Source organism: Zootoca vivipara, chromosome 14 (genome assembly GCF_965207765.1).
Source record: "Zootoca vivipara chromosome 14, rZooViv2.hap1.1, whole genome shotgun sequence".
Classification (NCBI taxonomy): domain Eukaryota; kingdom Metazoa; phylum Chordata; class Lepidosauria; order Squamata; family Lacertidae; genus Zootoca; species Zootoca vivipara.
This window is the reverse complement of record NC_142597.1, coordinates 2,016,662-2,040,128: the sequence shown is the minus strand read 5'-3', so window position 1 is coordinate 2,040,128 and position 23,467 is coordinate 2,016,662. Positions and strand designations below refer to the sequence as shown.

Genomic DNA, 23,467 nt, shown 5'->3' with positions numbered 1-23,467 from the left:
CAGGGAGGGGCATGGCCTGGAGAGAGTCCCAAGGGCCACAGAGGCCACACTGGGCTCCTGGGCCTGAGTTTCCCCACTCCTGGTATAAGGCCAGGGCATGTTTATCAAATGCTGCACAATGCTGATGGAGATTTTTCCCATCACATTGTATGGATGGGCAGTTTCAGGGCAAACCAAAGTCAAGTCTTCCTTTGTGTTGCTGTGGCAAGATGACTGTGAAGGCTAGCGGCTTAGACAGGGGGATTAGATGCCTATGGGGTGGATCATGCTGCATGGCGCCTCCGTGGTCAGAGGCAGCAAGTGGATGGCAGCTTCTGGGCAGCCGTGGCGAGGGGGGGTCTCTCGCTGTCCAGCTTCGTTGGAGGGTTCCTAGCACTGTGTTCAGTTCTTTATGGATGTGAGCTGCTTTGGGAGACCAGTTCTGTATGAAAAGTAGAATAAAATCTGCCCAGCCTCTGGCATAAGTCAGGCTTCCTGGCTTATCATGGTGTTTCTGTGAATGAGTTGCCTGCTGGTGCACTCTGCCTCCTCTCGCCTCCCCTGGCAAGAGGCGCTGTGCCCATTACGTCTGAACAGGGTATCATGTTTTGCACAGGGCTTGGCAGGCAGAAGCAGCTCTCCTGCTCCCGGGGAAAGCTTTTTGCTCCCCTGTGCTTTCCTCTTGTGCCCTTTCCTGCAGTGGCATCACTTGGCTTCCTCTTCCAAGTCCATGGCAAGAAAGAAAATCTGCAGATGCCACCACATCCATGGTATTGTTCCTCTGCTTTTCTTGGAAAGTGTTGGTCCATTTGGACTAGATGGTCCTTGCAGTCTCTTCCAGCTGTACAATTCTATGGTGCTATGATTTCAGTTTCAAACATTGTGGAGCCAAGAGACCAGTAGCAGCTAGGAAGGTGCCTTGTATCAAATCAGATCATGGATCGATCTGGCTCAGTATTATCTTCTCTAACTGTCAGCAGATCTGCAGGTATTCAGGCAGGACTCTTTCCCACCCTACCTGGAGATGCTGGGGGTTGAACCCAGGGCCTTCCTGCATTTAACAAGTACTGTGCCGCTGAATTGTTGCCCTTTCCCCAGCTGGAAAAACTGACTCTGCTGCTTAATATCCAGGATTGGCTGAGTTGGCAGCAGACCTGTGTTTGCCCTCGTGCAAAACGGCTTTTAAGTGTTGGCTGTTTCAGAGGAGTCCAAGGTGTTTTGAGCACAGTAGCCGTTGTGTTGGTCTCTCCCTTCTTCTCTCCCCACCTCCTGCTTTAAGAAAGAACATGGCCTTCCCTACTCGGGGCTCAGATCTGCTATGCCAGCAACGTGGGTGCAAATTCTGGTCCTGCCATCTGGTCCTGCCTACTTGCCTCCCTCCCTGACTCCTCAGCTCCCTCCCCCACACCCAATAAGTCCAATGTTGATCCCGTCCTCCCTTTCTCTCTGCAGGAGTGGCTGCAAGGTGAAGAAATACGAAGCACCGTCCCTGGTTCTTGATGTCTGCTCTCAGGTATGGGGTAGCCAAGAACTGCCACTTGCTTCCCCACATTCACGGGGGAGAAGGTCAACACGATGGCTATAGTCTCCCTCCACTGTCAGAGGCTGTGCACCTCTGGGTGCCATTGGCTGAGAATCACCATGGTGGGGGGGGTGGGGGGAGAGCCGTGGCACTCAGGTCCTGCTTGCAGGCTTCCCTTAGGCACCTGCTGGGGGAACTTGAGAGCAGGAGGCCGCATTCAATGGGCCACTGGCTGGATCCGGCAAGGCTTTTCTTAAGTAGTAATCCACGTGGAAGAGCTTTGGATTTGGAGAAGGGTTCCCCGCACTAGCAGCCGGGGACAGGTGCACCTTCCAGAGTTGCTTGTGCCCACGTCCCAGTAGGAGGCTGGCTGCTGACCCTCAGCATTACTCTCTGCTGTTCCTGCCTCTATCTGCCCTCTTCCTACTGACCAAAAGGAGAGAAAGGAAGAAGAAGGAAGGGCAGCTTTTCTTTGCCTTGCTCTTTCCTGCAGGGCAGTGGAAGAGGACACTCAGGGAACAGTCCACACTGAGGGCATCTTAAGAATCTGAAGCAGACCCTGGAATATAGGCTGAGTCAGACCATTGGTATTATCTACAGTGGCTCTCCACCAAGCTACATCTCTGCCCTGTCAGAATAAACATTGGGAGCTGCCTTGTGTCAGAATAGGCTACCTATCAGCTCCAGGACTGGCAGGAGCTCTCCAATCTTCCAGAGAGGGTCCCCCCCCCCGCCTGAACACTTTGAGATACAGCATGAGCCGAGCCATACCACTGAGCCATGGCCCTTCCCACGGAGGCATCCAACTGCCTGCCTCTTAGGAAGACAAGAGCTGCAGGCTAAATTAACTCTTTTTTAAGAAGCCTTTTTAAAAAAAGAATAATAGTAATAATAATAATCTTTATTTAAACAAGAATATAAACCTCAGTAGGTACACGGGTGGTGCTGTGGGTTAAACCACAGAGCCTAGGGCTTGCCGATCAGAAGGTCGGCAGTTCGAATCCCCGCGACGGGGTGAGCTCCCGTTGCTCGGTCCCAGCTCCTGCCAACTTAGCAGTTCAAAAGCACGTCAAAGTGCAAGTAGATAAATACCTCCAGTGCAAAGGTAAACGGCGTTTCCGTGCACTGCTCTGGTTTGCCAGAAGCGGCTTTGTCATGCTGGCCACATGACCTGGAAGCTGTATGCCGGTTCCCTCGGCCAATAAAGCGAGATGAGCGCGCAACCCCAGAGTCGGTCACGACTGAACCTAATAGTCAGGGGGCCCTTTACCTTTATACAGCTCAGTAGCAGACCGGGGTGGGGGGGAGAGAGAGAGACTTGAATGAAAACTAAAATTAAACATGCACATACAAAGTACAAATCTACCGGTAAGTTGTTTCCTTCTCATCCCCCCCCCCCCAAATTATTATCACTATTACTGGTGTTGAGAAGTAGCAGATGATTTATTTAAAATCTTTGTCTTTGAGATCTTGTGAAATTCCCAATTTAAAAGGTTACTAAAGTTACTCAGGTTACTAAGAATTCCAAATAGAAGTGTATTTGAACATTTCAATCATCATTAAAATATGAAATACATTTTGCCATGTAATCAAAAATGAATTTTTTTTGGAGGGGTGTCCTCTGGTGTACCTTAATTTTCAAGTTTGTTTTTCAGCATATTAGCTATGGACCAGACTTAATTCTACCAGATATCCTTATTCAATCCCCCTAAATATTTTCCTTTTCTTGCAAGAACCATTTTGGTGGCTGACAATAAATATAGAATCAATACAATGTTTTAAGAAGCTGGAAAGTGAAAAGAAGTGGAATGGAAGGCGCAGACAGCTGTCCTTGGGCACTTCCGGATTCCGTCCCGTCCCCCGATTAATGTTATCCAAGTCCTGGGCAATGGGCTGATCCCTGTTTAACTGTCTCCTTGCTTGTGCAGGACAAAGACGAAGCTGTGCTTGCCTCCAAAATCCCAGACCTTTCCAACCGAGATGGGCATGCCACAGATGAAGAGAAACTGGCTTCCACATCCTCCAGTCAAAAGGCAGCGGACTTGGAGGCGAAAGGTGAGCCAGAGGAAGACCTGGAGTACTTTGAGTGTTCCAATGTTCCTGTGTCTGCCATAAATCATACATTTTCATCCCCAGGAGAAGGTACGAAAGTCTCTCCCTCTCTGTCTCTCCCCCCCCCTGTCTTAAGAAGTTAATCTTCCCCATCCTGTGCCCTCCAGGTGTTTGGGACTACAGCTCCCAACAGTGCTGGCTATTCTGATGGGAATTGTAGTCACCAACACCTGGAAGGCTCCAAGGGGAGAAGCAGCACATGGGGTCATGAAAGTGTGTGTGCTTCTTGAGAGGACTGTCAACTGATAAATGGATTTTTGGTCAAATAGCCACCTGCCATTTTGAAAGCAACTGCAGCGCTATCTTATGTGTGTGCACTCGGATGTAAGCTCTGCTCCATTTGATGGAACGCTCGGTCCCTAGCAAGTGTGTTTAGGATTGTAGCCTTAATTCCAGTTAAGTTTCACTTAATGTGCTTATCACCAAAGCCCATGTAAAGGTTTCTTTTTGAGATTGGGAAGCAGACATCTAATTTTGTGGCTATGCATTCACTCACCCCCACCCCATTGCTAAATTTGCACTCTTGGTGTAAATCTCCTTCCCCAGTGAGGAGGCCAATTGTAAGGCCAATTGCAATGAAGGGTGGTGTCAAAATTACAGCTGGGGAGAGAAGACTTTCTCCTCTCTGGATGCTGCACTCTCAGTGAACAGCAGGGGCTCCCACATGTATTGGTATTGGACAGAGGAAGAGTGACCGTTGGTTCATTTAGCCCAGTATTGTATGCCCTGACTAGGAGTGGCTCTCCAGGGTCCCAGGTGAGGGTCCCTCCCAGCCCTGCCTGGGGATGCTGGGAATCCAACCCAAAGTGCAGATGCTGGGCCCCTGAGCCCTTCCCCTTTGAAACACCCAGACATGGTTGCTAACCTTGCAACTGGAGTAACACCAAGTTTGTCCCTAAGCCAGTATACTGTTTAACTTTAGGTGGCTGGACATCTTTTATGTTTTCAACATTAATTTTCTGGTAGAGCTATGTAGCAAAAGCAAAATGGCCTACTAGAAAAAGAAAACTAAAGAGGAGAACCTTTAACTCTGATTAAAATTTATCCAGTCTGATTAATTAATTGATTAAAGCTTTTTGTGATTTACTGATTTTAAACTATTGAAACTTCCTCCCCTTGTAGACTCTCTTTTATTAACTACAGAACCATCCTCATTCCATGCTTTGCCAGATTGTAATCTCAAAAGCATTAGAAAAAGCTGTAAATGTCTCTTTTTGGTGGGTGGCAAGAGATGGAACAAAGCCTGGAGCCTTGCTTATCTCTGCTTTTGACAACGGTGCAAGCAGTTACAGGAACATGTTCAGCATTTCTGAAGCAGGAGGACTGAAGTCTGTGCTTATCAGCTATGAGCATCGAATTCAATCTAGCCAGGAGTGCACTGGCAAAGCAGGTCCCTGTCTGCAGGCCAGCTGACATATAACCTCATGGTGGTCTCAGATGATTGGCAGGTGGATGGCCCTGCCCAGCTGCCAAAGCTGACATGTGCAGCAAGGAGAGATAAAGATCTGACCCACCAGGTTCTCCACCCCTGAACTAAGTGCTGGATCATACCATTTCAAGTGATCAAATGACTTTTACCTTACCATTTCATACTAGTTTCAGTTTCCTAAAAGTAGTCTAAGAGAAGGTCCCAGGTCTCAGTTTTAAATTTTTTATCTCATCCTGTTTTTCGTTATGAGGGAATTTCAAAAAACAGACCATTTCGGCCTTGCCATACTACAAAAAACCTTTAAAGCTCAGCCCAGAATTGTGATACTTCAAAACTAAAGATACTAATCTCTTCAGATCTTCATGGGCGTTAATACGATACGTCACATGATGGACTTGCTTTGAATTCTAAATGTAAGTTACAAAATTTAATATTTTTAAAGTGATTAAAAATCTAATATGATTAAAAATTTCCAAAGAAATGTATTGATCACACCATATTTCTAAGAGTTACCTGCAAAAATTCATCTTGGGATCTCAATTGGATCACATTTTTTAAAAATATTTTGTACATACATGTCTGCCTTATTGGGTTCTGTTTAGGATAAATGCGTCTTCTTGGAGTAAAATATAGCAGAATAAACAAGATTTCAAACTATAATATCAGTTACTTCAGGCAATTCTTTAAAACGTTATTCCATTAAAAGGAATCTGAAGAGCCAGTCAGGCTTTTCTTTTAAAAGTGTGTTCCAAGGCGGGGGGGTCTTTTGTTGTTGTTGCTGCAGGATAGAATTAACGCTTTGAAAAAAACTCTTGTTAGCTTGTGGTTTGGCTTGCTGGAAACAAACTATGAGTGAATAACCCAGGACAAAAGTGGCTGCAGTTTGTTTGGAGTGAGACAAACGATAAGCCTGGGTTCACCTGGCACACTAAGCCAAAAGTACGACCCACAAGCTATAGCCAAGGCGGTGGCGGAGCTTCATGCTCCGGCACCGGGGGCGGAGACCAGGCGGGGGTGGGGCTGGTCACATTATGGGGGCGTGGTGTGCCGCCCATAGGGTGTGGCACGCATTCCGGGGGCATGGTACGCCACCTGTGGGGGCATGGCGCACGTTCTGGGGGCATAGCGTGCCACCCGTTGGGGCATGGCGCTCTGCCCGAAGGGGCGTGACGTGCGTTCTGGGGGTGGGGACCGCCACCCATAGGGGCATGGTGCGTGTTCTGGGGGCATGGCATTCTGGGGGCATGGCACGCCCATAGAGGTGTGGCGTGCCTTCTGGGTTTCGTGACACGCCGCTCATAGGGGCGTGGCCTGCCGCCTGCGGGGGCAGGGTGCCCAGCATGGGCGGGCGAGGGCAGCTGCGATGGCGCCCTCAGGATCGCACTGCCTGGGGCGGAGCACCCCTATCGCCCCGCCCTTTCTACGCCCCTGAGCCAAGGTTGGTTCTTGGGTTCATAGTACTGTATGTCCTGAGTGAGACAAACCACAAGCTTCGGTTTGCATAGAACGCCGAGCAAAACCATGGCATAGTTCCTGGTTGTAGAGGAGATCAGCTGCAATTTTCACCCTGTGCACCAGCTTGTTCGCACTAAGCCACCGTTTGGCTTCCTGTTTCTTATGAACCCAAGTCAGTGTGTAGGAAGGGAAGCGCCATTTGGTAGGATATTTGAAAAGGAGATCTCAGGCGCATATAGCTTGTCTTGCAAATGAGCAAACAAGCCACAGCTTGGTTCTGTGGCTCCAGCCTCATCCCCTGTGGCTTGGTGAGTTCCAAAGCAACCCTTGGTTAAGCCAAGTTGTTGGGTGTTGAAGAGGAGAGATGTGCAGTCTTTGGCTCCCCTGAGACACTTGCCCAGGCAAACCTGCTGTTATCTGGAACTGGGTGACTGCCCTCCAGCTGTGTGAGGCCTGAGGAGGCGCCATCACCCTCGGAGGAGGTGTCTGCCCATAAAAGCAAGCCTCGAGTGAGAGACTCAAGTGCGGCCAGCAGGTTCCAGGAACCTTCTTTGTTGTGAGATCTCAGAGGTGATTTGGGAGTTTGTCTGGTCCCTCAAGGGGAGCCAGGAGGCTGAGACACGTTGAGTAAGGAGGTTTGTCAGGAGGAGGAGAAATAGATATCTGTATATATTTAAGACTAATTTGTATAATAGTTTATGTGTAATTTTATATTTATTGTTGCTATTGTAGTTGCTTATACACCACCTAGAGGTATTTTTATATATTAAGCAGTATAGAAATGGTCTAGATAATGACCATGATGCCAAACCATAGTTAAAACATGCCACAGTTTGTAAGCCAACAACTGACCTTAGCTTCACAACCTGATTTTGTTGTCAGAAAACAACCAGTAGTTAGTCTGCTGTGCTGGGTTCAGACATTCACGCAAACCTCACTTCAGCTAAACAAACCATGGCTTAGCGTTACTTGTGAACCAGGCCAGTATGAAATAGGTTCCCTGCAAATACACAGTCATGAATGCTTTAGCAGATCCCCAAAGGCCAAAGCCCCATGGCTTTCTGAGGCAACTGGAGATGGCATTTATTGGCCTAGCTGATAAGAATAGAAGGAGGCACATGAAACTCGTTTCGGTCAGCTTTGGCTATTATGATGCTTGCATTCTTGTTATTCTGGGGAGACAAAACAGCTGCTGCAAATCTCCACAGGGTGTGATGCCCCATTTCATGGAGCAAAACGACAGCTGTTTTTTCCTGCAAAGCAGTAAAAACAAAGAAGGAGAACACAGAAGAACAAAAACTAAGAGTCACCCTATTCTGGCACTTCTTATTTTCTGAAGTTTTTCAATGTTAATTTTTGCACATGGAGGAATTCACACAAAATCTTACTATCTGAAGCAGAAGAGCTAAGCAGCAGCCCCCCCTCCTTCTGTCCTGCTAGTCGACATGTGCTATGATCTGCAATGAAGTTTTCCTGAGCATGCCTCATTGAAAGGAATGCACAAGAGCAATGGATTGTTTCCTTTTCCCCATCCCTGCACATCCAGGTATTATTCAGATCCTAAAAGCACAAGAAGAGCCTACTAGATCTGTCCAGCATCCCATTCCCAACATGCCACCCAGACGCCTCTTGCAGAAGCCCACCCCAAGCAGGAGCAGAGGGCAATTGCTCTTCCTACTGTTGTTCCCTTGTAGAACTCAGCAGGGAAGAGCATGGGGACAAAACTCACAATGAGTTGGCTCTCCCTGTCTTTGACTCTGGTTGCCCCTAGAGTTGGGCCCCCTGCTTCCCACCCCCCATCAGTCACTGTGGGCACCAGCCACCACAGCCCTGGAGAGCCATTGCCAGTCAGAGCAGATAAGATGGAGCTACACGCTCAAATAGCCAAACCTGGGATGAGCTATCTTCCTATGAGCCGTTGCAAGGAAGCACAGGGGGGAAATCTTCCAGGTGTGGCTTTGGCATCCCATAGTCTTAAAATAGGGGTTGGGTGGGAGGGCAGGAGAGTCTGGACTCAGAGAAAAGGGGTTCCACTTTCTTCTTCCAGTCATCACCACTGAGACTGCAGCAAGCAGTGTATGACCCACTTATTTCTTCTGCTTTAGGTTTTGAGAAGGACACATCGTTGAGCAAGCTGGCGGAGAGGGGCAACCCTGGGCATCCCTTGGTAAGCACAAGAGTGGCTTCTGCCATCCATTGAGCCAAGAAGCCATGGATTCACCTGAATGCATTGCAGCAAAGGCTCTTTCACCCCTCCCTTACTTTTGAATATATGTGGGGCTGTTTCTGCTGAAGCACGGAACAGCCACAGGTGGCATTGCTGGCTAGGGAATCCTGCTTTCTTCTTTGTTGCGTGGGTGTACATGCATGCATGATTTCTCTGACTTTGCCTTAGATCCAAACTACGTGTGATGCTATAAAGGGCACTTGGTAGCTACACCTGCAGTTTCTAAAAATGTAATACTAGTTGGGGGTTGGGATTTCATGGGAACTGCAGTGTGTGGAGGGGGGAGCTTCTCCCCCTCCCTCAATCTTACAGTACTACGGGGCAGGCAGTTTTTGTTGGGATTGCGTGTAGGAAGCTTCCTTATGCAAAGCCACAGCCGTTGCTCCCTGGAGCTCGGTTTTGCCTCCAGGGGGTCCCAGTGTGACCTGGAGATGCAAGGACTGAACTAGAGAGCCTCTGCATGCTGTGGATGTGGGCTGCAAGCAGAATGTGAACATGGGTGCTCTCTTCAAAGTTTTCAACGAAGGGATGTGGGAGACGAGCTGTGTCTCCGAGGGCCTCTGTTGGCAGCTCTGCTGAGAGAGCCCCTGGCTGGAATAAAGGCCTCTTGGCAGCAACATCCACCTCATACATTTAAAGTGCTGTGACACCACTTTAAACATGTGTGGCTTCCTCCACAAAGAATTCTGGGGGCTGCAGTTTGTTAGAAGACCCCCATTCCCCTCCCCAAGCTACTACTCCCAAAGTTCCCTATGATGAATGATTGATTGTTAAATGGTTGATTGAATGGGGATCTCCTAACAACTCTCAGCTCTCAGCTGCAGCTCCCAGAATTTTGGGGGAGGATGTGGCTGTTTAAAGTGGCATTATGGTACTGTAAAGATATTGAGGGGAGGGGAAGAGAAGGGATAGAAAAGGGCAGATTTAAAATGAATCATGCCACTTTTTCTAGGACGGATCAGGGCTGGTTTTTACTTTGCAGCAGCCTCTCTCCAAATTTTGCAACCAAAGGATGCGTTATTGTGTTTAAAATGAAATGGTGCAAAAAGTTGCATGGGCCTGCTCAATTTATTAAAATCTGAGGCTGTGATGTTCAGGTTTTCTTTTGTTTTTAACCTACTTTGCAAGTATTATAGTGGCAAGAGCAGGGATACTGTCATCGTGTTTCTTTCCCTGAAGTGCTCTATGGAGGGAACCCAAAGGAGATGTAGGCAGGTAGCACTGCGAGGGAGAAAATAGCCAGGGACCCACCCACCACCCACTTCCATCACATTAGTTCTCATATTCTGAAACTCAAAATAACAGTGTACAGTGGAACCTTGGTTCTCGAATGGCTTAGTTGATGAACAAATCAGAACCCGAACGCCACAAACCTGGAAGTAATGGTTCAGGTTTGAGAATGTTTTTCGGAAGCCGAATGTTCAATGTGGCTGTTGGCTATTGTTTCCAAGGTGCCTGCGCCAATCAGAAGCGGCACCTTGGTTTTCAAATGTTCCTGAAGTCAAACAGACTTCTGGAACGGATTACATTTGAGAACCAAGGTACCACTGTAATCATATACTGTACATTGCAGTCTGCCATGGATGCTTTAGCTGAGATTCCTGCATTGCAGGGGGTTGGACTAGATGACCCTTGGGATCCCTTCCAACTCTATGGTTCTATGATTCTGTGCTTACTTGGATGTAAGTTACATTGAGTTCAGAGGAGCTCACCTCAGGTAACAGGTTGAATTATGCAAGTGAATACAGTTGCACACATTTTGCAATGTACACACACCTGGCTAATTTTGTTGACAGCTGCTTTTGTGCAGGACTTTGGGGTGGAGTGGAGAGCAAACTACACAAAAGTTAGGTGTGAAATGTGAAAGAGCAGCTTCAGAAATTACCCTGGAAGCACCAAAAGAAGTTGCATGAGATAGTAATACATCTCAGGGGGGGGGTATTAATTATACCTCAAACCTATTTTAGAGATGGGGAGTTTATGTAGTCCCAAACAGCAGGGCCAGCTTGTGACATTTTTCTGCCTGAGGCAAAGTCCAAGACCACAGACTTGTAGAATTGTAGAGTTGGAAGTAACTCTGAGGATCATCTAGTCCAGCCCCCTGCAATGCAGGAATAGGCAGTTTCCTCATACAGGGATTGAACCTCATTTTAGACTCAGAATTGTAGAGTTAGATACAGCCCTGTATGGTTGATGTATCAGCCCCTTGGTGCTGCCCTGACCACCTTTGCTGCTTCTTTTTTCCTCTGTCTTTATGGTTATGGTGATATATCCATGGAAGACTCAAGATCCAAACAGGATAGTTTATAGAGCTTTCAAAACATGTGTGTGTTAGAGGCTGGGACCAGTTTGCCTGGCCACAGCCCTTCCCCCTTCTTGGACATTTTCCCCTCCTCCTCAGACTTTCCACAGGATTTTAGACTTCAAAGAACCACAGATTTCCCCCCCCCCCCATCATCATTTTCCAGAAACAATTGAAGACATTTTTGTTCCAACAACCTTTCCCAAGTGGATGGCTAGGGATCTCTGCTGTGGTCTCAATGTTATGTTTGTGTTTTAAATTGTATTCTATTTTTTGTGTCCTTTTAAACTTTTTTATACTTGTTTTTATTATATCTTTTTCCATTGCCTTGAAATATGTATGTGGAAGGTGGTTTATAAGTTTTGGGTTGTATCCAAAGTTGCCCTGAGTAACATGTTCCCATCTCCTTGGAACTCTTGTTTGGACCACTGGAATCAGGGGAACAAGTTCAGGAAAAACTTTACAGTTCGAAAGGGATGGCTGGTTTTTGTCTTGACGCCGCCCTTCTTTCCACAGGGAACTTCTGAACTATCCTCTGGGGAAAAGGCCTCGGGAACTGCACCCCAGGACACGCCAGGGAGTGCTGAAAGCCCCCTAGATGCAATTTGCCTCAGTGAATCTGATAAGATGGCAGTTCTGACTCTGATCAGAGAGGAGGTAAGAGCTGCACCCTTGGGTGGGGTGGGGTGGGTGTGTGACCCCCATCAGGATGTCAACAATGTAAGGATCGCTGTTGCTCTGTGTTTTTGGAGTGTGTGTTTTGGGTATGTTAATTTAAGTCACTTAAATAATGAAGACAGTGTTCGGAGGGAAAATAAATCCTGATAACAATTTACTGAGGAAACTGAACAGAAAACTGTAAATTTGAGGGGAGAGGTGTTGTCATTCTTATTTCAGGCCTTGTACATAGCAGGGAGAAATTCAACTAAACATAGACAGGAAAGGACACAGCCAATTGGGTGAAGATCATACCATTCCGACTGGTTGCTGAGCAACACCCCCCTCCCCTCTTGTCTAGCTGACTTTAACACTTACAGGATTAACCCTTAAGTTGCACACAGAATGATCTCTGTCATTGCAATTCCAGTGGGGTTATGTTTGAGAACAGTGCTTTGTCACTAAGAATGATAAATTACTTTTAAAATCAGTTACAAAATGTTGAGGTAGAAATGGTCTATAGAGCCATCTGTTTTTAAAAAGCAGGGATGGGCAACCTGCAGCCTCAGGCCTAATAGCCAAAGGCTTCTGTGAGTGATCAGTCCCTCTCCTGTCACTCCTGGGAGGAAGAGGGAATGAGAAAGAAAAGGCAGAAAGAGAATGTCCTGCCCCCACCACAGCCCCCACAGACTGCCCCTGAGGCACTGGCCTTCAAACTGTTGGGTCAGCACCCACTGCCAGGACATCACAGCATGACCAAGGGAGAGTCACCAGAGCAGCGCTGCCACTATGCAAATTCAGAAATGGGTCCCCAAATGTATGTTTGGGTTGAAGCTGCGTTCCAGGTCTGCAAAGGCTGAGGACTACCCTAAGAGAAAAGCTTGCCCACCTCATTGTATGGCGTGCAAGGGATCAGGGTTTTCAACCAGGAATCTTCTGATCCGAGGTCTAAGCCTGTGAGCTACAGAGCACTCAGGCTTTGCAGCCTCTTCAAACGCAGACAAGGACATCAGCTCCTCTGACTGGCAGGCAGTATCAACTGGCCAGGGCTGGCAATAAATGCCAGGAGACTGCTCTAGCTCTTTCTCAGACTCACTGTTCTGCCCTCTGGAATTGAGAGAACCACAGCCTGGGCCTGAGCCTGAGCCTGTGAAAGCAGAAGGTCGCCTTGTCCAAAGTCCGCTAGTGCCTCAGAAGCGCTGGGGTCTACGCCTGCCAGGGGGGTCCTCCCAGTCTGAGGTGGGTGGCGTTTACATGCAAGCTACTAGACACGTGGGGATGAAGGGACACTTCTTGCCCACAGAAAGGGGTGCCATGTCAATTTAAAAGTGGCAGGCAGAGTTTTTACATTTGCACCTGACCACTCCCGATATGTGCCTTCTGCTCTGAGTCTATCCCATTAGGTATTTTTCAAAATGCCTCGTAGTGGCTTCACACATTACTTTTTACACTTAGGAGGGCTCTCAAATGGAAAGCTAAAGGCTGTTCTTTGTTCCCATGTTTTGTAGATCATCTCCAAAGAGATTGAAGCAAACGATTGGAAGTGGAAATATGAAGGAAGCCGGCAGGAGGTTCTGGAAATGAGGTAACTCTCTCCATCCAGCCCAGGGCCCTGGTGGGGACGTAAATTGCCCCCTCTCCTGTAGTTGGATTAATCATTTGATGAGCAAGGAGAGTGATAGCCCCCTACCTCAGCTGATGTACATGTGGGTGGGTATAATTTTTTATTTCATAAAATTTATATACCAATTGATTGTAAAAACAAACAAACAAAATACCCTGAAAACTGTATTATTCAAAATAATAAAGCAATAAAATTACTGGTAGAATCAGTTAAGAATAAGTATTTAAAACATTTAAAAAATTGATAAAATAAAAACATATTGGAACACATGCTAACATTTATCTATATTTGGGTAGGCTTGTCTAAACAAAAATGTTTTTCGCAGGCATCCAAAAGAGTACGGTGACATGCTCTCTTAAGTGTGTAGAAAGGCAACATCCACTTTTGTCCGCCCTTGCCCATTGGCATGCAGCCTCTGGAGGGTTGGCCAAGGGCAAGTGTAGCCCCCAACTGAAAAAAGGCCATCCCTGGCCTAGGAATTTGACCTGGGCAGGGAAGACCCCAAGTCAATCTCCACTCAGCCACAAGACTTCCTGGGTGATCATCATCTTGTCCCTCTCAATACAACCTGCCTACCTTACAAGGTGGTTGTGAAGATAAAAGAGCAGGACCTTTGTGTGCACCATATTAGGAGAAGGAACAGGATAGAAGTGGAATAAATTTGTACACGTTTGTTTGTTTGTTTGGATGTTAAACAAAAAAATGTGTCAGTTTTATTTACCTACATTTTTTGAAAGAGTTATGGAAGCCATACAGATCTATGCAGTGAAATGGATGTGCATGTAACCATTCTCAAGTTTGCATGCATCTTAAGATGCCTGCAGAAGAGAAACTTGAGTGATGGCTGTCTGTCTGTCTTGCATAAGGATGAAATAATGTAAAAGGCATCCGGCACTAGGATGAGTGGGTGGAGCTGGTTCACTGAAGCAAGAAGTGAGCAATTCTGATTCTTGTGTGCTGTTTCCTGACTTTTCTGTCTAGGAAGATTGTGGCTGAATACGAGAAGACCATCGCCCAGATGATAGGTAAGCCATGGCTTTGTGGGCAGAAGGGACAAGAAAGCTAACCAGCCCAGTGCCTCACCCTCTACAGGCCATAAATGGGCAGGAGGCCTATCTTTGTATACTGCCCTGTCTATACCCGTAGATCTCAGGGCTGTTCACAAAAGCAGTTTCAGTGCAGCGTGTTTGGTCTCTGTGTCTGCGACATGACGGGCCAACTTTTCAAGTGGTAGCTTGGAGTCTGGTCAGCACTTGGAGAAGCAGTTATGGTCAAGTCTCCGTGTAAATGCTGCAAACATGATAAGAGCCAGATAGATTAGGTCCAAGGCCTATCTAGTCCAGCACCCTGTTCTCACAGTGGCCAACCAGATGCCCATAATAAGATTTTTTTTATTTGTACCCCTCCCATCTGACTGGGTTGCCCCAGCCACTCAGGGCGGCTTCCAGCATAATAAAAACACAGCAAACATCAAACATTAAAAACTTCTGGATACAAGGCTGCCTTCGGAGGTCTTCGGAAAGTTGTGGGGTTGTTTATTTGTTTGACATCTGGTGGGAGGGCGTTCCACAGGGTGAGCGCCACCACCAAGAACGCCCTCTGCCTGGTTCCCTGGCTCCGCAGAGGCAGAACAGAGCACAAGAGCACTCCTTTTAAAAAATATTGGCTAACTGGTGGGAAATAGCAGATATCAAGGTTAGGATACTTCTCCATTTGGAATTAGTATCTGAAGTGTGCATGCACACGAAAGCTTATACCAGAACAAACTTAGTTGGTCTATAAGGTGCTACTGGGCTTTTTTTTATTCCCGACTATGTCAGACCAACACGTCTACCCACCTGAATTTGGAATTAAGTTAGCCTTCCCCAACCTGGTGCTCTTCAGAGGTTTTGACACCAACCCGTCTCCATTTAGTTCAGCCTTGGCCCAACCTTCAGTCGCTAATGGGAGTTGTCATCCCAAACCTCCTGAGGCTGCCAGGTCCAGTGAAGGATGAACTAAACCTTTGGCAGAGCTCTTGAACACGTGCCAAGCTGCCCTCCTGCCCTGCCGTTTAGCACTGTCTTCTCCGATAGGAATCACAGCTGGGGAAGAAGGAACTCCTAACTGCTACTTAGGAGCCAATACTTTCCAGGCAGGCTTAATGGTCTCCTTTTCATTTGAATCCACAGAGGATGAACAGAGAACGAACATGGCATCCCAGAAGAGTCTTCAGCAACTGACGATGGAGAAGGAGCAGGCTCTGTCTGACCTGAATTCTGTGGAGCGGTCCCTTTCCGACCTGTTCAGGAGATATGAGAACCTGAAGGGGGTCCTGGAAGGCTTTAAGAAGGTCCTTTCTCTGCATAAAAAGGCCTTTTCTCCTTCTTACCTGTAGCTCAGAATCCCTGCCTTGTCTGCTGTAGGCCAGAGGTTGGGGACCTGTGGGCTCCAGAAGTTCCTGGACCCCTAACCATTGGCCCTGCTGGCTGGGCTGATGGGAGTTTGAATGCAGCAATTTCTGAAGGGCCACAGGTACCCTGATGCAGGAGGGTTATCTTTTTTCCGGGTGAAATTGAATTTTTGCACTTTTTTCAGTGAGGGGGTCTTAAAAATATGTTTTGGGGTGTGATTCAAATCTGCTATTCTTTTTGTGATTGGACAATATTCAGTAAATCTATGTCTGAGGAAGAAGCACATGATCTGCTTTCGGAAAACCAAAGAAAACCAAATAATTTTAATTTGACCTTCTGAGAATGTCAGGAATGCCTTATTATTATTAACAATAATAATATATAGTAAAACTGCAAGTACTTGGTAAGCATTTTTAATTATTTCTGGGCAGTTTTACACACATTTTACTTAGCAAGTGAAATTAAATTATATTACCATATTTTTTCGTGTATAATACGCCCCTGTGTATAAGACTACCCCTATTTTGGGGGGCTCCAAATTAAGGAAATGGTGGGAGATTGCCCAGAGTTGATAAGCTTTTGGAGGGGGGAGGCACAGTTGTTTAGGTTTTTGGGGGGAGGTTGCCAACAATCACTCACCCACCTGTCCGCCACTGCCAATCGCACGCTTCACCAGAGCCACCAGTTATCTGTCCGATCACCGCCAGCAGCTGACAATCAACTGCACAATTGCTGTATTTTAGCAGAGGAAATAATCCCTCTCATATATTATTGCATTTATTCCCCTGTATTAGTCAAGGGTTTAGGGATTAAGCCTCTTGCAAATTCTCTCATCTTTTTTTAAAACACCTAGTTTATGAAGGTGTATTCTTTAATATTTATTATCCAAATGGGTGCATTCATTTTGATGAATGTATAATCGCCATTGAAAGGCTGGATCCAGAACTGGCAGCCCTTTTGACTGATAGGTGGGGGCCAGTCTGTTTCCTGACATCACATGGCATCAGGCAATTCAGATTTTCCCCAATGGGGCAGTATCAGGAAGCCAACAATTTTGCTCCAGGTCAGATTTCAGTCCACGCTGGAGAAGAATTTAGAGGCTTGTGACGCTTGAATGCTATTTCCCTATGGACTTTAAGAAGCCTTTGAAGTACTTTCCCCAAGTTCAGCTCTGGAGAACTTTGCTAGCTTCTCCATCTTGATGCTCTGCTAGTTGGCACACTTGCATCTTTTGTTTGCTAAACCTTTTGCATCTTCCCCCAACTTTTGTTTTCTAGAACGAGGACGCATTGAAGAAATGTGCTCAGGATTATCTCAATCGGGTCAAGCAAGAAGAGCAGCGGTACCAGGCCTTGAAAATCCATGCTGAGGAGAAGTTGGACAAGTAAGGAATTTTCGGCTTTCAGGAAAGAGAGAATGGCAACACTGAACTGTGGTTAACAGAAAGTGGGGGTGAAAGCTTCCAGATTCCTCCCTGTGGGTGTGCTGGAGGAGGAGGAGAAGGGGAATCAAGTGAGGCCAGAGGAAGGTTCTCATGGTGTCTTGATTGGGGGGGATGGGGGAGCAAAAGCGTCTTTGCCTGCAACAGAATATACAAGTACAAGCTCAAGTTTCAAGAATAATGATGGTGATAAGCAGTTGAAGGATCAGTGGTGGCTGATCCCCTTTGGGGGGGGGTGATAAGGTGGAAGCAGAGTGAACAACAGCTGGTGCAGCCAGAGCCAGCAACAAGCAGAGCTAGTTAATTTTAGTTTTGTCCCCATCCTCCTCCATGCTGGGTTCTACACAGGGAAACACTGAGACTTAAGGCAGAGGAGGCTCAGAAGGCAGGCAGGGCAGCCGTCTGAGGGCAGAGCAAGGTTTGTGGGCAGAGCTACCTGTTTGCTGCGATGGACCAACCTCCACTGCCAAAGGATTGCAGCGCATCATGCATAATATCAACAGTGGGCTGCTATATTGCGGACAGCAAATCCTGCAGTTGAGAGCCTTCACCCGCAAACTGAGAGTCAGTTTTCTCTGCTAAGGACATTTTTATAACAGCCTAGCTGAGCACAATCCTGTCACTCTCAAGGGCCATCCAGAAGATCAACCTTATTTGCATCTCTGTTTCTCTTGCTGTCTTCCCCCTTCAATGCAGAGCCAATGAAGAAATTGCTCAGGTGCGCAACAAGGCCAAAGCGGAGAGTGCAGCTCTTCATGCTGGGCTCCGAAAGGAACAAATGAAGGTGGAGTCTCTGGAGAGGGCCCTCCAGCAAAAGGTGATGGAGACTCTCTCATCTTTTTCCTGCTGCAAAGAAAGGAGCAAATTGTCTGAATCCACCACATGCTGCTTGAAATTCCTTTAACATGAACAGTACATTGAGCTTTCAGTATTCTCCTGATCTTGTGATATTGCTATTTTTTATTTTTCTTAATTGTTCAACGGCCTCATTCATTTATTGTGTTTTTACAATATTTCTATTGTGCTTCATTTGTCCTGTATTTTAATATTTTCTTCAGTGTTGTGGGAGCCTTATATACTGAAGGGTGGTACAATCCTGACGATGATATACAGTCATCTGTGTTCCAAATAGTACTCCTGAATCTGTTTGGGTTAACTTGGTTATGTTGGTTGATTTCCTCAATACCAAGACCCTATTGCTATGGTCCCTAACTTGACACCCACCTTGGTGCCTGCAAAAGCCCTTCCTGGGTTTCTTTTTCAAATACTGAGTTTGGGGGGACTTCTTGTTCTGGAGGATGGTGTGCTTACCGACTTCTTCTGTCAGTGTTTGATTTGGTTTGGGGTGTGTGTGGATGTTTTGCCTGTTTGGGGGGCATTTTTTGATGCTCACAACAATTTTTTAGGTTTCCAAATGTGGCCCAGGGCACAGAAAGGTGACCTAGTTGAAACTATGAAAATAAGATTGCACAAGCATTTAAAGGAGACTCCATTACACTACCGTTGCCTTATTGGATTTTGCAGGTTTCAACTTTTGCAAGTCTGTGTTGTTTTTTTAATGGAAATGCTCTACAGCAGGGATTGGGATCCTGTGTGGAGTCCGCCAGCAGGTGTGCTTGATTGCAGGCTCCCCATCCCTGGACTGTGGCCACTGCTTATACCAGAGCTTTCCAAACTTTTCATGTTGGTGACATACTTTTTAGACATGCATCATTTCACGATACAATAATTCAGTTTTTCTAGCACTAACCCCTTTCCAGTCCCAGGAGGAATAGCATTCACGTGAAACGCCTACACACTGTAGGCAACATGCGAATGTGTCGCAACACACAGTTTGGAAAGCTCTGGCTTATCCCATTATCCCATTCGCCAGCCCAAGCCCTCTGCATTCTCTTGCATCCAATGATGGCAACAAGAAAGGAGATTTAAGAATGTGTCATTAGCAGCTGTTCACTTCTGACATTTTGTGTGTTTTTCAGAACCAGGAAATTGAAGAACTGACCAAGATCTGCGATGAGCTGATTGCCAAGCTAGGAAAGGCTGACTGACCCCTCTCTCTCATCCAGAGCAACCATGCTCTGCTACTTCCTGTCGTCTATTTGCATCTTCAAGTGAGCACCCTGCCTTATTTTCCAGAACTAATCTTCCCCCTGCTGTAGGAGAGGGGAAAGCACATGCACTTGCCTTCTGTATCAAGCAGTCTTTACCTGCAAGAGGCCCTATTACCGTATGTATTCATTTCCAACATTACACACCAATCCAGGTCTCCTCCTTGGCTTCACTTCCGCTGTCCACTTTTTGTAGCCCAGCTGCAATTGGTGAGGCATATGCAGTATATACATATTTTATTTGCCACTCTGCTCTGCAACTAGGTGGGGCTCCAGCCCACACAAGATGCTGCATTTGCTGCCTTGAGAGCTGGTGCCTGATGAAAAGGGACATTGCTGTGAATACCTGCCGATGGGAGTGGCCAGGAGGAGGGGCCGTTTACCTAAACAGGTGCTTTGCCATATGCGGTTGCAGTGAGCATGCGGAAGGCACAAGTGAGGTATGAAGAAAGCTGCATCGGAGGGGATGTGCAACGAGGCTAGTTTGAATACAGCTGTTGCATGACACAGGCTGAGGGTGGATCACATCTAGAATTCAAATTAGGGTCTACTGGATTGTGCAAGAGCAAGTCTTTGTGAGCCATGATTGGCAATGAAAAAGGCAGTCCTTCAAGGCACCTTAAAGACTTTATAAGGTCTTGTAGACTAGAAGGTTTGTGCCATGATACATTTTCTTAAGGCTCTTGTGTGTGTTCAGGCACAGACCAACATAGGCTACTCTGCTGGAATTTCTCTTTTCAGTTAGTGCACTTTAATGCTGTGGCAGGAGGACAGTGTTCCCTCCCAGAGACAGAGAGAGTGCACATTTCCCAGAATGCACCTTGAATGCAGGACCTCCCAAGTGGGTAACAGCTCCTAGACATTGTAGAATATGAATATATAATCTCTTCCCTGTTAATGGGATTCTAGATGCTCCTGCCATCTCTTTGGAAACTGGGTGAAAGAATGGAAGGCAAACTATGCAGCAGACAGGGGCAGTTTTTAATGCAGTTGTGCTCACTAGCAGGAAGAGTTTTGGCACTGGGTTGCTCCATGCTCCACTGTCCCAGGTTGCTTTTATTTTTTGGTTGCTCATCGACCTTGTAATGGCTTCTGCAACTTAGTTCTGGTAGTGGCAGGTGCAGCCTGTTCCCATACTGTAAGAAGTGTATGATTCTCTCCCAAATGGTCAATGTAATGCAGGCAACCTGTGTCCTGAAAACAAAATCTGGGTGGAGGGGAAGGTTCTGGTGGTGTATTTTGGAATCTGTGCTTCCATATTGGACTGCCCGGGGCAGCCTTGCATCAGAAAAATCCAGACTGGATGATTCTCTTATATCTGGCTGATGACTAGTTAAATCGTCCAGTTGATTTGGTTTAACAGAACAGAACAGAAGCAATTTGCTAGTCTCTGGTTCCCAGCATGCCTTTCTCTCTCTGCTGTGAAAGCTAAACAGCCCTTTGCACAAAGGAGCCTGCCTATAAACCCAGTTATTGCTGTCTGCCACCGTACAATTGCTGCCACAAAGTCCCCAAGATATATATATTAACCTGACAGTTACTTTGGTTCCCTTGTACCATCCCAAAGGGTCTCTAGCCCCTGGGCCAGGATGCCCTGCGGCTGGGGCTGCTTTGTGCAGTGGGTGTGACTTGCTACCATCACACATTTGAGATGTATGATAATTTCCCTTTTCTATGTCAGGTAAATATTTGTAAGAGTTGTACTCACGCGAATGAGATTATAATAATGATTACTAATATATTTTTTTCCATGTCCCATTGCCTGAATAAAAATAAAGTGTTTCCAAGTTGGGAGTATTTGTTTTCCTTTTATTACTGTGCTTTATTTTCGGTGTGGGGCATGTGTGTGTGTGTGTGTGTGTGTGAGAGAGAGAGAGAGAGAGAGAGAGAGAGAGAGAGAGAGAGAGAGAAAGAGAGAGAGAGAGAGAGAGAGAGAGAGAGAGAGAGAGAGAGAGAGAGAGAGAGAGAGAAGGAAGGAGGTCTGTTTTGCTTCTACCCTCTTGTGACTTTCCAGTGAGACAAGGCAGGGGCGTACCCAGGATCAAAACTAGGGGGGGGGGCAAGCCATGGTCGTTCAGGTTGTGACATTTCAGCACGGAAAAGGAGAATGAAACCATAATTTTAAGAAAATTATATATAATTATAGCAGTGCTTTATTACAGTAGTTATTACAATTATTTGCTTGGGGGAAAATTAATTTTTATTCTAGTTACATGTCTTACACTAATATCATTTTTCTTGAGTTTGAAGAAAACTTGTTCAAAACTTTCGTTTCAATCCAGTCCTGATTTTCCTTGAAGAATTTCCGATGGACGCTCATCAAACACAACCCAGTCAGTCTGTCCTCTCCCATTGTACTTCTGAGCCAGGTCTTTACCCTTCAAAATTTAATTTTCTACAGAAATTACTTAACTTATCTTTTTGGAACCAGTTTCTTATATCCATTTAGGCAGCCTCGATGTCTTCTAAATGTAAATAAGAAGGTAAACTAATAGCGGGCAGCTCAGTTTAGCGGCGGGCGGCTCAGTTTAGTGATGCGGAACTCACTAGACCCTTCTAGAAGATTCCCTCTTTTTTCTGCTAGAGCCTGCTAGAGACCTCTCCCACCCTTGAATCCCAATGGTTGGCTGACATAGATTCCTCTACCAGTCGCTAGGTGGCTCTAGATACTTCTCGGGGTTTTGCGCCATTTCAGTGTGGTAAACAACTGATTATTCACCATCGCCCTACCTAATTTTGTTTCATTTCATCACTTTATAACCATTTAATATTTTTTTCCTTCGGGGGGGCAGTTGCCCCCCCTCGCTGGGTATGCCCATGAGACAAGGCCAAACTGGGCAGCCAATGAGACTGCGTTCACACCATACATTAAAGCCCTGTGCTGCAGCTCTAAACAGCCATGACCTCCCCCAATGAATCCTGGGAGCTGCTAGGAGATGCCTATTGCCCTCCAGGAGCTCTCGGTGAAGGGGGATTTTTAAACCTAAACCTCTTGCTCAGGACACATTTTTCCTCACACAACTGTGCACTACTTCTCGGTGCTGAGGGAATGAGCCAGGGATGGGGAACTTGTAATGTGGCACTCCAGATAGTGTTGGAGTCTAAATCCCATCCTGGCCATGCTGAACTCCAACAACATCTGGTGGGCATCACATTGGCTGACTGCTGTGAACCTGTGGATCTGAGACCTGTGGATATAGGATGGTACAGTGCTTTTTTTTCTGGGGATGCATAGCCCTAAACAATTTGTGAGTCTTTGTACTTTTTTCCATTTACTGTATATATTTTCCCTGATTTGAACTATAAAAAGGTGGTTTTCTTCAGTCAAAATAAGAGATTTTATATATACTGTATATAGAAAAAAAAGCACTGGGGTGGTATACAAATACAAATAATAAAATGACCTAAAGGGCCCTGGGTCCTCCCCTCCTGGAATAATCCTTTCCGGAACACAGATGCTGCTGGGGTGGGTGTGTCAGGGTTTGACTCAATGTGGCACCTTTGCTCTCCCACTAGAGCAGCGTTTCCCAAACTTGGGTCTCCAGCTGGTTTTGGACTACAGTTCCCATCACCCCTGAGCACTGGTCTTACTAGCTAGGGTTGATGGAAGTTGTAGTCCAAAAACAGCTGGAGACCCAAGTTTGGGAAGCACTGCTCTAGAGGAAAGCCTGGTGTCCATGTGTTGGAGCTTGGTCCTATTCACACACCAACCAAAAGACAGAGGAGCTGAGCATGTGTAACGGGGGTGGGGGTGGGTGGTTAAGTCTGGGCGAAGGAGTGCCCCTTCTAAGGCACTCTGGGAGCAATGGAGACAAGTCCAAGGGTTTCCAAAAGGTAAAGGTTTTATTGAAAGAATATACAGTACCGTAATAAAGAGCAATGAAATGGTTAGCTGGAAGCAGTGTTTTTTTGGTTAACAAATGAGGTGCCAGTGCTCATCTCTTGATAAAAGTATCATACATGCCAGCAAAAGAAAAAAAAGGTGACAGCACTCCATACTGGTGAGTAAAGTAAAGGTAAAGGGACCCCTGACCCATTAGGTCCAGTCGTGACCGACTCTGGGGTTACGGTGCTCATCTCGCATTATTGGCCAAGGGAGCCGGCGTACAGTCATGTGGCCAGCATGACTGGCGAACCAGAGCAGTGCATGGAAACGCGTTTACCTTCCCACCGGTGTGTCAGAATGCATAGATAGAAGACAAATAACCGTTCTAGGGG

At 46.5% G+C, this 23,467-nt stretch overlaps 2 protein-coding genes across 7 annotated transcripts in view; one reads left to right on the top strand and one right to left on the bottom strand.

The window, feature by feature from the left end:
• The window catches only part of TACC1 (transforming acidic coiled-coil containing protein 1), a 66,179-nt gene extending 45,143 nt beyond the window's left edge, over positions 1-21,036 (top strand). For 3 of the 6 annotated variants that reach the window (XM_088657648.1, XM_088657649.1, XM_035138971.3), the window contains exons 4-13: positions 1,432-1,492; positions 3,430-3,556; positions 8,603-8,664; positions 11,543-11,683; positions 13,192-13,268; positions 14,289-14,332; positions 15,479-15,639; positions 16,978-17,084; positions 17,838-17,958; positions 19,121-21,036. In XM_088657648.1, the coding sequence (XP_088513774.1) occupies positions 1,432-1,492; positions 3,430-3,556; positions 8,603-8,664; positions 11,543-11,683; positions 13,192-13,268; positions 14,289-14,332; positions 15,479-15,639; positions 16,978-17,084; positions 17,838-17,958; positions 19,121-19,189 (970 nt within the window). In that variant the 3' untranslated portion in view covers positions 19,190-21,036. Of the gene's footprint in view, positions 1-1,431; positions 1,493-3,429; positions 3,644-8,602; positions 8,665-11,542; positions 11,684-13,191; positions 13,269-14,288; positions 14,333-15,478; positions 15,640-16,977; positions 17,085-17,837; positions 17,959-19,120 lie in introns of all 6 variants that reach the window. The other 3 variants (XM_088657647.1, XM_035138972.3, XM_035138970.3) reach the window with 1 other exon arrangement.
• Positions 1-23,467, bottom strand: part of LOC118096848 (disintegrin and metalloproteinase domain-containing protein 2) — a 272,336-nt gene that overhangs the window by 144,795 nt on the left and 104,074 nt on the right. The gene's annotated exons all lie outside the window — the stretch shown is intronic.